Here is a 16333-nt window from a genome sequence, read left to right as displayed (position 1 = left end):
GCCCCTTTGTGGTAGGCCCTATACAAACACATGGTAAGAAACAGCCCTTTCCTCAAAGAGCCTCCAATCTAAATAGACAACTCAAGGGAAGTATTATTATCCCAGTTTTACAGATGGTGAATTGAGGCACAGGGAGATTGAGTGACCTGCTGCCAGGAGCCACTCATAGAGCTGGCTGCAGCGCTGAGAAATTAATGCAGGTCTCCTGAGTCCCAGTCCAGTCCTTTTAACCACACATCCATCCTTACAATGAATGCAAAGAGACTCGTTTTAGAGAGACTGGCTGGAGGAAGATTCTAACAGCTGGCTGCTTCCAGAAATAGCCGCACATTGGACAAAAGGCATGGGAAGAAGTCACTTTTGGTAAAGCTTCTTCAGGAGAAGCAGAAATAGGGCAGTTGAGGCTCCAGTGGACTGCGGGAGAACTGCACGACTAGAGACCATGGTCTGCTGCTATGCAAAGAGAAGACACGTTCCCCAGGGAAGAAATCCAAACACGGGCATCGGTTGTAGTCACTTTTTATTAAGGGTTGTTATTATAAAAATATATCATAATGTTGCTGCGTATTTGTCCATTTACACTCTGGGAGAGAGACATTATCCACGGGCAGAAACCGGTTCAGAGCACAGATCCTTGGGCTAAGGGCTTGGAGACACTGAATGAATCCTCTCTAGAGTAAATGCACATCAGAGTGACAGGATAAAGTCTATGGCATCGTAAGCAATGAACAGTGGTGATAGGTCTAGTGACAAATCTGTGACTGCTATATATCCAGAGGTCTCTTGTGTGAAAGAAAGAAAGAAAAAAAGGAAGAAAGAAAATGATTCTCTCCCATCACCACCTTCCAACTTGACTGAGGAAATCACTCACTCAAGGCACAGGATCAATGAATGTCCCGATCTCATTCACTTGTGCATTAAAAAGTCATTGTCTCTTTTTGTTGCCTGGACTTGTTTCAAATACAGCCTCTTCCTCTCCAAAGGCACCTCTTTGAATGCAGTTGTGCTTTTAGGTTCTGTTTCATTTTCGAAGTTGCAGGTGTTTGATCCAAAACTCTCCCTCTCGCCGATGAGTCACTGCAAGCTCTAGGAAGATGAGGCTGGGATAGAAAGTCCATGTATATTATTTAGGGTTTCTTGAGGTTTGCCTACGGGACTGGAAGGTTTTCTGTCCACAACTGCAGCAAGGGAAAGAAAGAGAAGCAAGTAGGTTGGCATACTCCTAACGCATTGACTGTAACACTGCTGTTTGTTTCATTAGGTGGCATCAGACTGAGACTTCTTATGGCACCTGATTAGTTTTGCTTTACCCTTGCTGTATGTTTGCTCACCTATGGCCCAAAGAATCTGCCATGTCAATTTCACAGTCACACACTGGTTGAGCAATTATTTCTAGTCATTTCTTTCAAAAATCCTCTAAGAACCTTTCCCTTTGCGCTGCAAGCCAGGGAGACATTTTCTGCCCTGAACCAGTGACAAGTCTCCTCCCAAGACCTTTAGTAGAATCCTAATTTCATTTGCAATAACTGAAGCCTCCTTCCAAGGCACAGCCCATCTGAAAGAAAAGAGCAATTCCCCCCAAAGGCAAATCTGGCTGCCCATGGCTGGCTGGCTGATCAATTCACCTTTGGCAAACGATTGGGAAATGCAGGATCGTGTGCACTGAATGAAGCCAGTTCCTGTTTCAATCCTGGTTTCTGACTAGCCAGCTTCCCAGCTGATGGTTGTAAACATCCACCTCGGAGATTTGGCTCAACCCCCGTGACATACGCGCTTTAGCACTTCCTCTGCTATTGGGGGGGCGGGGGTGTCCTAGGGTGACCAGATGTCCCGATTTTGTAGGGACAGTCCCAATATTGGGGTCTTTTTGTTGTATAGGCTCCTATTACCCCGCACCCCTTGTCCCGATTTTTCACACTTGCTGGCTGGTCACTGTGTGTGTGGGGGGGGGGGTGTTAAGGCTTCCGGAAGGGACCCCAAGTTTGTCAGAAATGCAGTGACTGTGTCAGTGGCCGATCGCTGTCCCCTCTCTCCCCTCAGTCTTAAGCGATTGCTGCCTGTTTGCCTAGGAAGGCACAGTTATTTTAGAAGCGAGTTCTTTTCCCACCTCCGATGGAGGAATCGCCTGCAAAGACTGGGCCGCGGGAGGGGGGTTGCTTCATGGTTTTGTATTGGTAAATGCGGGGGGGGGGGTTCCCTTCAATCCCCTTCAATTCCCCTCTCCCCGCACACATCTGGATATATTGGATATAGGGCCAGAAACTTCACACCCAGCGCGCCTGCAGCGCCTGGCTTCTCGCAGCCCAAGCGCCGAGCTGCAGGCCTGGCGGGGGACGCCAGAGCCGTCCTGTCTGCAGGGACCAGAGGGGATTTGCTTTTTTTTTTCCCTTTCCAAACTGCGGCATGTTCCCCCTCCCGGCTCAAGCTTGTTTTAATTCGCTTCCATCTCGCGCCCAGCAGAGGCTTGGGCTCCGCTTTGGCTCCGCGGTGCGAGGGTCCCACCGGCTGTGCCGAGACGTGCAGATGACTGCAAATCACAAGACACATTCCCGTCCTAACGGGCCCAGTGGCTAGATATAAAATACCCCCTTCAGGGCAAGGCACTGGAGCCAGATCGGCCGCGGGGCTACCACATTCTGCTGCTGCTTTCCTGGGGGGGGGGGGTATTTTTTTTTTTTTGCAAAACGCGTCCCTTCTCCAGACTCAATCTGGCTGAAACAAGCAAGATCGAGCCCCAAGCATTTGCGGCCAGTCCTGGATTGAGCCACGCAGCCCCCTGGGTGAGTCCTACAGGTGACTGGGACTGGGCGGACCCCAGAGGCAGGTATGTATCGAAAGAAAGACCCCGAATCCAGGCAATCGATCGCAGGTGTAAACCAGCGGATACTGCGGTCAGCCCCTCGCCTTCGCTGGCTTTAAACGCCCCTTGCGATCTACGCGCTCGCTAAGGCGACTTTCCACGCACAAAGGCGAGCAGGATCGGGCGCTAAATCCACCCCGCGGTTAGCGTTTGCGGAGGCCTGGCAGCTCGTTTAGACGCTCATGGTGGAGGCGCTGCGTTTCCCTTGGTTTACTGCAACGCTTGGGCTGTTTTGACCAGCCGGTATTCCCCCAAGCGCTGTGCAGACGGACCGATCTCTCCAAGAAATTGACACCACCCTCGCTGGTTTGGGGGCCTGAGGGGGGGGGCGCAGTCCAGGACACCCTGTGATCATATGGGCGGAGGATAAGCGTGGGGAGAATTGGCCGGTTTAACAAATTGCTACATCCCCCTCTTCCCCCCCCCCCCCCATGTGCAAAAGCTGTAAATTAACTTTTCAGAATCCCGGTTCAGAGCCGTGAGGAGCCATCTCGCTTACAAGCGCGGCCCAAGGTGGCTTTCGCAGCCAGATTTCAATGGAAATGGAGGGTCTCTCCCAGCGTGTGCGATGAGAACGATCGGAAAACAGCCTGGAGCTGTAACTGGGGGAGGAGATGTCAGAATGGGGAACACTGACTGTAATGGTGCTTAGTTAACCCGGCAGTGGCTCTGGGATGCACCTAGCAGGCTTAGGAGTGGCTTTGACAATGGATGGTTCCTATTTCTGGAATGGGAACAAAATAAATACACGAGCAGTAAGAACCTGAGCAAATGCAAATGGGTCTTTTACAAGCAGCAAGTCTGTAGGTTGTGAATAGGATTTATTAATCCGTGTATGGGAAATTCCCGCGCCTTAATTGTGATCAAATCATCCTTCTCGCCTCCTTTTCCTGTTTACACGGGCTCGGAGGTGCCCGGATCTTTCACTGTTCCTTCCGGGCCCTGGTGGTGCTTCCTAGGCCTTCCAGACCCTGGGGTTTAATTGTGATCAAATACAAGGTTTAACCAAATACTTTAATGGTCAAATTGTCCAAGGTGCTGAGCAGTCACTGAGTTTTATTAATTATTATGATTATTATTTTAGAAAATCTGTCCATAAATGAATCTATCTACTCCCTTTTCAATTACTGCTTCGGATTTGTTTTACTTATCCAAGCAGATCAACCAGACAAAGTACCGGGTTTGGTATGATTACACCGGCGGTATAGAAAGGTAAAATGAAACTTCCTTTGTCGCAGCTAGCTTGAGAATATACGAAATATACTAGAGGCATTCGCGCTCTTTAGAGGAGGGAATTTTGTTTGATGGATAGCAGTTAAGTGGGGTGGGGGAGGAGGGTCGAGTATCAGAGACTGTGTGTGTCTACATGGACACATCTCAGCTGAGGCAATCATTCCTTATCCGCTAAAATAACTTACATGAGATATAGGAAGCTGTTGCAGGGATGTTTTTTATACTCTCAGTTCTGAGGTGTTCAAAGAGTTTGTCATACTTTTAATTCAAATTGAAGGGTTATCTTTCTCTCTCACACACACACACACTTTATTTTGATAAACAATGCATTAGCATTAGATGATAGATAGATAGATAGATAGATAGATAGATAGATAGATAGATAGATAGATAGATACCAGAAAATTAGTCAAACTAGAATGTGCATAGATACTTAAAAATCTTTCTTTCTTTCTTTCTTTCTTTCTTTCTTTCTTTCTTCAAAAATCCTTTTATGGCTATTGTTATCCCTTATTGTACACAATCACTCATTATTAGCGATAATAATGAGGTTGTAACTCTCAGAAGGCTACATTAGTTAGGCAAAAATGGTTAAGGGTCGTATATTAAAACAGCAATACATAAATTAGCTGATAACTGGAAAATGAATTGCAAATGTGAAAAAAGACTAGAGACATTATAATGTACAAGGCAACGAAGGGCAAAGAATAGCAGCAGAACAGATGCGTTAGCGGTTTTAAATGAAACCATATATCAAAGAAATCAAACGTCCCAAAATGGACCGATGTGATTAATAGAAGAAAAAATGTTCAACATTAAAAAATATCCTACAGTATAGAGCCGTGTTCCAATCAGAAACATGTGATCGCCTATTATACTCCTATGGTATATTACTTTAAATACTCCCTGAGGGGAGAAAAATAACTAGTAGAAGCGATTTATAATGTTAGTCATTTTCATTGAATGAGTGTGTCTTTCTTAGATCTCGATTATCCACCAGCACTTCGGCAAGATTTATGGTCAGAGGTATCCAGTAAAAATACTTATTTAATATGGCTAAAATTATTATTACTAAAAACGAATGTCTCTAATGCTCAACCTCTGTCCCTTCGCTGTTTTTATTATATGATACAGAATATCACTGGGTCATTTCTTTTCTGTGTCATTGCACACAATGCACACTCTAGGCGCAGATAATTACCTCTAAGAAAGAAATCCTTGTCTTGAAGAATTAAAAGCTGGATGTTTGCCCCAGATCGTTCTGCTTCCTCTGAGATTTCCATCTCACAGGATTGAACATTAAGAGGAAAAAATGGTTTTCACGTTGAATCCTTATGTTTTTACTGGTAACAAATATGAGGGATGTTTGAGCGCAAGGGCTGTACGATTCTGAACTAGCAGATATTTTAGCAAGGAAAAAATCTGAAATGATTTTAGGTGCCCCTTGAGGAGGGGGGTGGGGAACCTTCTTAATGTATTTTCAGGTTTCCATAAAGATGTAGAAGTGCTAGGACTTAAACAACCTTTTAAACGTAGCACTTGCACTGAAAAGTAACAGGGAGAATGTAACTGGTTTGTCTGTACACTGCGGTGACTATCAACCAGCGCCCTAAAGGGGTTTTATTTGATGGGAAAGGATCCTAACCCACAGCTTCAAAATGATCCCGGGGCTAGCGCGTGTTACCCCTATCATTTGTTTCCTATCAAATATTGGCTCCCACTCAACGCTGCCCAGCTCGAGCTAAGCGCATGAAACGGGTCATTATACCTATTTGTCATTTTTTAAAACATGAATAAAAACGAAAGAGTAGGTAATTCCTCCGCATCGCCTTTGCGCTTCCACCCGCCAAAATGCTAAAATCCAAGGGCCGGTCCAACTCCAGCTGAAGTCTATGGAAAGATACTAAAACTGCTGGGCCGGGCCTCCAATGGGCACAACTGAGAAATGAAAAATCAGATGGTTTAGGGCCCGATCCTGCATTTATGAAATAGTATAGAACTCAATTCCCGAGGCAGAGAGAGAGAGACTATTCTCTTCCACAAGCTAATGGGATCTATTCATTTTAAACGTTCTATATTACATGTAATTTTACAAATTCTATATAAACACGTGCGTGAAATACAATTATATATGTGTGTGTGGCTGTAAAACAGAGAGAGAGAGAGAGGTGTTCTTTTTACATGTTCTCTTCCACAGACTAATTTTATATATAAATTTTAAAAGTTCTATATTTCATTTAATTTTACAAATTGTATGTACACACACGTATGCAAAATAAAATTATATATGTGTGTGTAATATAGATATATAGCTATAACAGAAATGCCTGTTTTATATATATATATATATACACACACATCAGTCTGTTATTTTATAGCTATAAAGTGTAATACACAATTATATATATATGTGTGTGTGTAATATATATATACACAACAGGCATTTCTATTATAGCTATATATCTATATTACACACACATATATAATTGTGTATTACACTGTATAGCTATAATAGAAATGCCTGTTATATTTATATATATAATATATATACAAACATAGACATATTCCATTATAGCTATATAGTGTAATAGACAATATATATATATACATATATTAAACATAGGCATGTTCTATTATAGCTATATAATAGATATAGTCTGAGGATGTTCTATAACTATGCAGAGGGCATTTTTAATAAACATGGGAATGACCATATATATATATATATATATATGGGACAAAATATTATTTTGATATTATTAATTAGATTAGATTTTATACATAAGAGAACAATCTGCCCGTCCGTGTATTGATTCGCTGAGATCCTTGCTCTACACAGCAGTCACAGAGCATTTTTGTAAAGCGTGGGAATGTTCCCTCTAGCTGTATAGACATTACAGGCACGTATATCTCTAGGTGCTGCTCTGGGTCTATATAACGCGTGCAGTGGACCAGCCCCCTCCCAGGTTTATGAAGAGCTCTGGGGCTGGCAGTGGCCGAGCCCCTCCGAAGGATTTGCAGCGCAGAGCCCTGGTCTCAGTCCATGCCTGCCGGGACAGACCCTCTCTGTTCTCCTGCGGTGTGGAAGTGGCTGGGGATATCCTGCCACCTGTGTGGCTGCGGAGAGGAAAGTGGCTGGTGGAAAAGGACCCCAGCCGGCGTCCCTCCACAGCCCCTCGGCGAGCAAAGGCTCCGGGGCAGGGAGACTTTCCCAGCCGCCGGGCCCGAGCCAGATCGGCCCGGCAGTGCAGAAGCGAAGGATCAATTGCTCGGGTCCCCAGGCAGGTCACTGAGATTTCCCTCCCTCTCTCCCCACCCAGCCTGGGTGGGACTCCGCATCCCCCGCTGGCCTCCCTCGCCCCCCTACCTTCCCGGGCGGGATGCTTGAAGGCCATGGCGGTGCACAGCTCTGCTCCGGCGACCGTCCCTCCGGGCCCGTGGTGAGCCAGGGGGCTGCTTTGCGCCTGCCAGTGGGGCCCGGGGGTGATGTAGCCCGCCCCGGGGCCAGCGTACACCCCGTGCTGGTTGGAGGAGGGGTAGGCGCAGGCTGGGAGGAAGCTGCCGGCGGCGGAAAGGCCAGGGGCAGGCTGCGGAGAGAAGGGGAGACGGGCTGTTACGAGGATTACAGACATCCCGGATCCTGCTCGGGGCCCGAGGCCGGGGCGGGATCGGAAGGTGCTGTCCGCCCTGGCCCCATGGAAGGTGGCACATCAATGGGTACCGCCCCCACGTCTGCCATCACGGGCATCGCCGAGCACCGGGGGTTGGCAAAAAAAAATTGTGCATTGGCCGCTTCGGTTCATCTTTTTCTTTTTACGGAGTAACAGGCGTGGAGACAGAAATCAGCCCCCTTCCTCCATTCGATTCCAGGGATCGTTTGGATTCGATTTCTTTGACTACCCGAGAGATTGGGGAGGCGGGGGCAGGAAAGGGGGGGGGGGAAGTTGAATTACAACGACAACAAAACCTAAGGAAATCCCCAGCGGAGGCTATGAAAATATTGATGCAATTACAAAGGAGACATTCAGTGCGTCAGACAGTGGGGGGATACACCCGCCTGTGTATGCTCGTGTAAACACACACCGATTCTGAGCTGAGGTGATACAAAAAACTCGTTCAACCAAACTGGATTCCTTTTAAGGCATCCACGTTTGTGTTTGTGCTCTGGTACATGCCCGCGTACTCACACAAGCTGGTGTCTTAAATGTAAAATTACGAATTGCGCACGCATTTCACAGCCTCGCCTCGCGATCTGTTTACACTTGCGTGTATGGACCCGTGTGTGCACACGCACACCATCGGGTGCTTTAAATGCATCAGTTTTAGTTGCACAAACATTTTCCCAATTCGAATTCACAATCTTCCTTCAAGGGGTGATCCCAAAATCTCTCCCCCTACCCCGCCCCCCCACGCACCATTTTCTTCACGGCTATTCCCCCCCCAAAGTGCAAACGCCTGGCTGGAAGATGTTACCTGGGGGTACTTAATGTCCGCTTCCATTGCAGCTTTATCAATCCCATTGACTGCCTGGGCGGGAGGGAAGGCCGTTCTGTTCACACTGGGCCAGTCTTCCATTTTTGGTGGGTAGGCAGACCCCTCTGTCCCAGCCAGAGGCCCTGGGATGGGAACAGATCGCAGGAGATGTACTCATCCGCATTCAGACCCTTCCTAGAACCATGCAACCTCTAGCCACCCGCCTTCCTGTCCTATTCCGGGACCCGGGATCTCTAAGCGCTGGGGAAAGCCACGCAGGGCTCCGATCCTGCTCCGGGATGAAGCCAGCAGGGAGTTTTGCCCTTGGTTTCAATGAGATCAGCATCGAGTCAGGCTTTGTTTTGTTGTCGTTCAGAAACTGCGCCAGGGCAGCTTGGTCACTGGGCACCTTCGAGCCGGCTAAAAATCGCACTGTCTAGGAGGCATTTTCAACACGGTCCAATTGGGGCTGGAGCTTGGTATGAGACTCATTCAAAATTGCGATCGAGAATGATCTGATAAAGACACCGGCCTTTAATATAACACTCTGATGTCCCTATTCAAACTGCGTCGTCCAGAGGCTACAAACATAATCCAGTTTTCAGACTGAAAATTCTTTCCGGCTCCAGAAAGGGCCTGAATCCGAAGCGAATACGCATTCGGGAGCCTGCTTTATAAACGTGACAATCGCTCACGCAAGCGTTAGCAGGGACCCGGGACAGCAGGTTAGCGCCTCAAATTGGTCTGCCTGCTTATGCAAACCGTGTACGAAGTCAAAGGAGACTGGGGGCGCATAAAACACGAACTCTGATGGCCTAAATTATGACCAGCTTTGCTTCCAATTCAGCTGAAACACATTCTCCTCCCCCCAAAGGTCTGTCTGTTTCACTAGGAAACTTTTAGGCTTTCTTATCATGTAAAAGGTACAATTCCCAGACAGAAACGCATGCGGGTGATTTATTTACCTTTAGCGTTTGAAGGGATCAAAGGAGAGCAATTCCCCAGACGAAGTGTGCAGAACAAAAGTGGAACCGGGTATTCATTGATTCAATTCGGGTTTGTATAAATAAAGCGTGACGGAGAAATCTAAAAAACCCTGACCACGATCCAATTTGCCAGCCAAGATCTGCCTGGTATCGGGCTTATAGTAATCATCTGTTTCGATCACTGCTGAAGGGTGCATTCTAGCTAGTGTGACAATTGCAATCGATGTTTTAATTTCTAGTAAAGAAGGGGCGTAGAAGAAAGTTCTTTTAAAAATGCTAAGAGGGCAGGGAAATTTCTGACAACGAATCAGATTAATGTCTGAGACGTTTGCTTAGATCTGGCAAAAGGACACCGAGATACGGTTTTCTGGGCTTGTTTTTTTGGAGCGGGGTGAGTGGAACTCGGAGCTCTCAATGTGTGACTGACACATTCTCTCATCCCCACGAAAATATTTTCCACATTTTTCATAAAAAGTTCAAGATGTCGGTTGTTTGGCTCCAACTGGCCCATCAGATCCGCCCTACATGCACGGGGTTATTTACGCAACCCTTCCAGCAATTATTTAGCCCAGGTTTATATACGTTTAAAAGCGATTTTTTCAAAAGCCACGCGTGATTTTAGGTGCCTGCGTTTCTGGGTGCCCAAAAAGGGGGAAGCGCTGAGCACCCACCTGCTAAAAAAAACCCAAGCGCCCCAATATGCAGGCACCCCAAACCCTGAGTCTCTGTGCGCCCCTGCCAGGTAGGAAAAACCCAACCAACCAGACCCAGCGCCCACTGCAGTGCCGCTGACCTGTTTGCTCCATGAAGGCTCGGATACCTAGGATGTTGCTGACTGAATGCGCCGAGGGCCAGGCTCTGGGGATACTGACATGTCCAGCTGTGACCGGCACGCCCGGATGATGGCCCAGTTTGGTCCCAGAGGAGGCCATGGGGTTAGGGTAGGGGTACTGGTAAATGTGGTTATAAGGCAGCGCTGGCTGGGGGGGAGGCTGCTTGCTGCTGTCGTAGGGGCTGGGCTGGGAGAGGTTCCCGATTTTGTTCCTTAAAATCCTGCTGATGGAGCTCACGGAGGGCACGTTGTACTTGTCACACACCCCGTCGGCCAGCAGCCGGTCCCGGATCTCCCACGCGAAGATCCCCGGGTCCCCTTGCTTGTAGTCCCGGATGTGCTTGACCACGTTGGGGGTGGTGACCCGCGGCTTGCTCCCGCCGATGGCTCCGGGCAGGATGGAGCCCGTCTCGTTGTAGCGGGCCAGGATTTTACTCACGCAGCCGTGAGAGACCCGCAGCTGGCGGCTGATGTCGCAGGGTCGGATCCCCAGCTGGGCCAGCTCCACGATCCTCAAGCGGATGGCGTTGGGCAGGGGTCTCCCGTTGACGAAGACGCCTCCCAGCTGGTTCACTTCCCCGTACGTTTGCTCTAGCGGAGGGGTGTGGGGGAGGAAAGGACGGGTTAGCACCGCCAGATTTAAAAAGGGGGCAAGGGAAATAGAGAGATTCTGCCTGTCTAACCCCTTTCCCCAACAGCCCCGCGCCCTGCAGAGGAGACGCCCTGGATCCCGCGAAGGGACGCCTGGGCCGTGTCGGGGAAAGGACGCGACGCGGAGTATTGTGATGATGATTATCCCTTACGCCCGTGCCCGGGGGTGGGGGCGAGTGGAGGCTTCGCCCGAGGCCTCCCTGCGTGGGAATGGGGGTGCGCTGCCCCCGGTTGGGCTTTCGGATCCCATTGCTCGGGATACGCAAAGCGAAACGGCGCGCCCGAAGCCCAGCCTGGCCGCTTCTCCTTCCCAAGGATTCCCCCCACCCCGCTTCCCACCCCACTGGCAGAAATCAGACCCACCCGCAGCGCCTTACCCATCGCCCGCAACGAGCCACGCGCCTTGCGCGATCAGCCGCGATCAGCTGGCCCCGCCGGAGGCTCCGTCTTCCCCGGGGCAGGCGCGGAGGCATAGAGGGGGGCTGCCAGGAGACGGGCTGCCCTTGCTCCGGGAGCCCGGCTCTCTGCTGCTCCCGGGACACGTTCAAAGGCGGCCGGGGACTCACGCCCAAAGTGATCTTCATCCGCTCGGGGGGGTGGGGGGAAATAGCCCGTCCAGGAGCCTGCAGTTTGCTCAGATCAATTTGACGTGTCTTCCACGTCAATCTCGGTGGTCACGCCGGAGTTGGCATTTCATTGGTTCCCGGCCTTGCGAACGGGCAGAGGGCTGCTTCGTCTGCGGGACTGGTCCCCCCTTTCCGCCCTCCTCTCCCTCAGCTACTCCTGAAACCACAGGGCGAGCGACACAGATGTCTGGAGCGGGGCTTGGCGGCCCCGGGCTGGATTCGCTCCCCCCCCCCCCATGCAGCTGCCAGAGCCTCTGTCCGCTGGGACGGGAATCTTTTTGCTAAGGATCATGGGGGGAGGGGGGAAGAAGGGGTTTGCAGCCGATTTCTTAAAAAATCAGGTGACCCCGAAGAATTACACCCAGTTCATTTTGAGCCGTACCGAGGGACCGATCCTTTAAAGCCAGCAGGCGCCTCTCCATCAATAGAGTTTGGGGATCAACCCCCTTCCCCCCAGTCACGTTCAGTGTATATCACCTGTCCGCACCCAGCTCACGCAGTCCTCACTCGGGCACAACTCCCAGGGATTGAACTGGTTTTGCCTGAGTGAGCACTGGACCTTTACCAAATAAAGACCGGCAGACATTTACAGTCGAAATCCAATTATCACCTGCTGCGAGGAAGGTCGCTTTGAAATATCAATTCAGAAGAATGGAGACATTTCTGGGTTGAAAATCGTCTGCCGAAGTAGCGAGGTCTAATGCTGTCTGGCCCAGGTTGCTATTAAATCCATTTGGTGAAGCTGGAACTCTCAAGGAGGAGTTGTGTGTTGTGTGTTCACAATGGATCAGAAACCCTTTGAGCCCGTTAGGTAACATTTTTAATTGTTCAGAATGCAAACTCAACACTGTCTTTTATTTTATTGTATTTAAAAATATTCATAACAACATCGTAGGAAGGTTTGGATATGGGGAAGTGGATATGGGTAAATGATAGCGAGATTTTCCAGAAAGATAGATCCACATATTACCATTTTTCATCTAGCCTTTCTAAGTTCAGAGGAAACGCAGAGCCTATTAGACTGGGAGATTTCTCTTCAATACCAAAGTCAAATCTCCAAAAGCTGATTAATTACTAGGCTGGTTTCAAAGTCTATTTCGCGGCTGTTTCGTTAGCACTGGAAAGGGCTTGCAAATGCAAACAGAATCCGGATCTATGAATCATTTTCAGTATGGTTCTTAGGAGCACTTCTGACTTTTAAGCCAATAAATCCCGTTTGACTCCGAATACGGCGCCTAACCAGGAGAACCAGCTGCGTTTTGGAACGTTCTAAATCCATAATTCCCCGGGAACCAAACACACGTTTAGCGGCCTGTTTACCCCTCCGGTGCGCTTTTAATGGGGCCACTATCGAAACAGCAAGTGCCATTTGTCAGGTACGGTGTGGAACAGATGCCGTTATTTTGCCCGCAAAGGCTCACAGATGGAAAAGATCAGAACGGAGCCGGATAACAGCCTTTCTCTGACCCTTTTACCTTGACTTGCTTGACCAAAAAGAATCGTTAGCTCGTAAGCAGCATATATTAATATGTCAATTAATACGAAGCGGAGTAATAAATTACGAATGCACGATCGGAGCTTTCAGATCAGTGGGGGACGGGGGAACCCCACAGCGCGCAACTGAAGAAAATATAAGCTAGATATCGGGCAGTGAATCGCGTGGAGAAAGAACGGATAACGCCACCTCATTATCACCGGCACGATGGAGTTGATGTATATTCCCCCCTAGATAAATAAAACCTCGTGTGGACACAGATTGTTAGAGTAAATATTGGCCAGTGGAACCCAGTGCCGGGTTGAGATTAAAAGTGGGGGGAATTAATCAGAACAGGACGAAACAAACTAAAGCCACCAATCCTGTTTTGGTTCAAAGGAATTTTAATTCAATTGACTTTCATGTAAACATTTAATTCAGGGGTTTGAAGGTCAGAATCTCATTCCCAAAGTGTTTAGCTTCCCGGACTAGTTTTAGGCAGGGATACGGTTTTTCCCAGCCTCTGGAGCAGCCAAACGAAAGAGGAAGGTCCAGCAAATCTAATCAGAGGATTTGAGAAAAAGAACCTTTCCCTCTGATTGATTTTAATGGGCGCGCTATTCATCTCTCGGGGCATGTCTGAGGGCAGCTCACGGGAGAACGGCCCATTGTATTCAGCCTTGGTACAGTTCTCTGGTCAGTGGTTTCTTCTTCACACAGGGTGCAAAGCCTTTTCTTTTGCATGAACGCTACTTGGCGTCTGAGTTTATAAGGACCGGTTCTCTCTCTCCTAAAACGATAGATTTCAATCGGGGATGCGGAAAGCGGGGTTTTCACGACAGAAGAACAAACACTTGCTCGTGAAAATGACCAGGGCCTTCTCGCCAGCGAATCGGTTATTGAATTGCCCCGAAGGAAGGAACTGTCCGATTCGCAATATATTTCGGGTGTCGGTACATTTCCCACTAAAAGGCCAGCTGTTGAGCCGTTAGCATTTTGAAAGGAGCAAATGGTCATTTATTACAAGATGAAACACAATAAGACTTGCATATTTCTGAGTGTGTGTGTGGAGGGGCGGGGGGAGATTTTGCTTCTAGCAGGGACCAGCGTCTGAGACCACACGAAATACCACTGCGGAAAAGCTAACCATTTGTCTCCCTCTGTTGGAAATTTGTGATAGTTCAGCCCACCGAAGTGAGCGACTTTACAGGGGTTTGGGGCAGCGCTTTTGTCCGGAGGAGGTAAAGAGGTGAAACGCTCCATTGAGTTTGGCAAGCAGGCAAAGACTCGGGAAGAAGGCAGGGGATGGCTCGTTTGAAGAAGAATCCATTATAAAATAAAAACCAACTAATCAAATAATAATAATAATAATTAATAATAACAACAACAGGGAGATGCCACATAACGCAGCCTATTCCTATCAGCAGAGCAGCTTGCGTCTAATTCAGCGATAGCAAAGGGCTGTGGGGGAGAGAAGGAACCTACCGAAGCGTGCTGGGATCGGGGGCTCCGCTGAATGGAGATTGACACGGATTTGCTGTTCATTGATCAGCTGAAGAAAGCCTGGAAATGGTTCCCCGAAGAAATGTGTGTTAGTGCCACAAGGACTCCTGGTTGGTTTTGCTGATACAGACTCACAGGGCTGCCCCTCTGAACCCAGCTAGGGAAAGTTGTTCTCAACAGGAGGGACCCGAGCGAAGGCCGATCCGGGTCACTCCGGTTCGGAAATGGTACAGTACTCCGGGTATGTTCTTCTCGAGGAGAGAGGAATTGACTGCTGGCATTTTTGTTGCTTTGATACAGAGGCGGAGGCAAGGAAATCAGGGACCTGACACCCCAATAATAGTGCAGACACGGAAGTGACTTCCTAGGCAGATCATACTTAAGAGAACACCTGTCCCTGGGGAATTTTTCCTTTGTCCCAGACAGCCAGGACAGATGACAGTGAAGGTGAAAGGCAGGAGAGAGAGATCGGGAAAATAAGGAGCAACAAGGGAAACATTGAATGTATGAGGCTAGGAGCCTGACTTCTCTTGTCTTTTGCCAGAGGCTGGGAATGGGCGAGGGAGGATGGATTCCCTGTTCTGTTCACTCCCTCTGGGGCACCTGGCACTGGCCACTGTCAGAGGACAGGAGACTGGGCTAGATGGGCCTTTGCTCTGACCCAGTCTGGCCGCTCTTGTGTTCTTTTGAATCGTTTCTTTCTGGCCAGCGCAGGGGCATTACCAAGAGAAATCTCAATGTCAAGGGAAGCTCCGGGTTGTTTTTATAAGGCTGGGCCTTAGGGGGGCGGATCAGAAGGCAAAGCTAAGGGGCAGGGGGTGACCGTGGCTGAGTCGCTGTGAAAACCCGATCACGTCTCTCTCCCCACCCCCACCCAGCGGAGGTGAGTACAGGCGGCTGTAAACCTAGTGACCCTGTCGGATCGCCTCCCCTCCCAGGCAAAAACGGGGCGGCATCAACCAAGGCTTCTGGAGCCAGGCGCTGCAAAACCCTCTGCAATCGCTCGCTGCAGAGCTGGTTTCCACTGAAGAGTTTTAACTCGGTTAAAGGCTGCCTGGCTAAACCTTTCTGCAGGCAGGGCTGTAGCTCAGGGGCTTTTGCCTGCTAATCAAGAATGAGCCAGATGGAATAGAGACTAACAGATATAACTATAGATATGTATATGTGGCGCGCGAGAGAGAAATGTATTACAGGCTGCTCCAGTCTGTCTTCATGTCGTATGAGATTAAATCGATATAGATCAATCTTTCTCCCTCGTCCTTAGCGAGAGAAATAGACTCGATATATCACGTATCTATCTATACATTAAATAGATAAAATAGGATCTATCTAATCTCATGATATCTGAGACAAACTATAGAGTAAGATACACACACTGTCTTTCTCTCATAGCTATCAGATTCCAGTTCTCTCTCTCTCAGCACGATGCATCCATCTACCAATGTACATAACCGCTTCCGCATCTCCACCCGTGTGTATAGACAGGCGTCTCTTAATCAAACTCCTCGGCAACTTTCATTTAAGGGGAGTAAAGCCCCCGATCGGGGCTGCGCTATTTTGATGTGTATCTATTAGGGCGATCGGGTTGTTGGAGGGACCCTCAGCGGCTAACCGAGCGAAACAGTCCGGGCTTTAAAGGGGAGGGAGCGAACGGGCCGCTCGGTGTTTAAATAAAACCAGGAGGCCAAAGAGAAC

The 16333-nt window shown here is 48.7% G+C and overlaps 1 protein-coding gene across 1 annotated transcript; it reads right to left on the bottom strand.

The window, feature by feature from the left end:
* Positions 1-1086: 1086 nt before the first annotated feature.
* PAX1 (paired box 1) lies at positions 1087-11527 on the bottom strand. The gene is made up of 5 exons (XM_045011207.1): positions 11413-11527; positions 10346-10975; positions 8567-8709; positions 7461-7680; positions 1087-1178 (listed from the first exon to the last, which is right to left on the bottom strand). Exons 1-5 carry the CDS (start codon positions 11414-11416, stop codon positions 1087-1089), a joined length of 1089 nt encoding a protein of 362 aa, XP_044867142.1. The 5' UTR covers positions 11417-11527.
* Between the last annotated feature and the right edge of the window lie 4806 nt (positions 11528-16333).

The sequence above is a fragment of the Mauremys mutica genome, chromosome 3 (genome assembly GCF_020497125.1).
Source record: "Mauremys mutica isolate MM-2020 ecotype Southern chromosome 3, ASM2049712v1, whole genome shotgun sequence".
Taxonomy (NCBI): domain Eukaryota; kingdom Metazoa; phylum Chordata; order Testudines; family Geoemydidae; genus Mauremys; species Mauremys mutica.
Note: the sequence above shows the minus strand (reverse complement) of the source record. Positions and strands in the feature narration are given on the sequence as shown.

Bases quoted from the DNA above. Each gene is read 5' to 3' on its own strand.
- PAX1 (XM_045011207.1), bottom strand. The intron at 8,710-10,345 runs GTCAGCGGCACT...TTCCCATCCCAG, and splicing joins AGCCTTCATGGAGCAAACAG to GGCCTCTGGCTGGGACAGAG. The intron at 1,179-7,460 runs GTAGGGGGGCGA...CCCTTGCTGCAG, and splicing joins CAAGCATCCCGCCCGGGAAG to TTGTGGACAGAAAACCTTCC.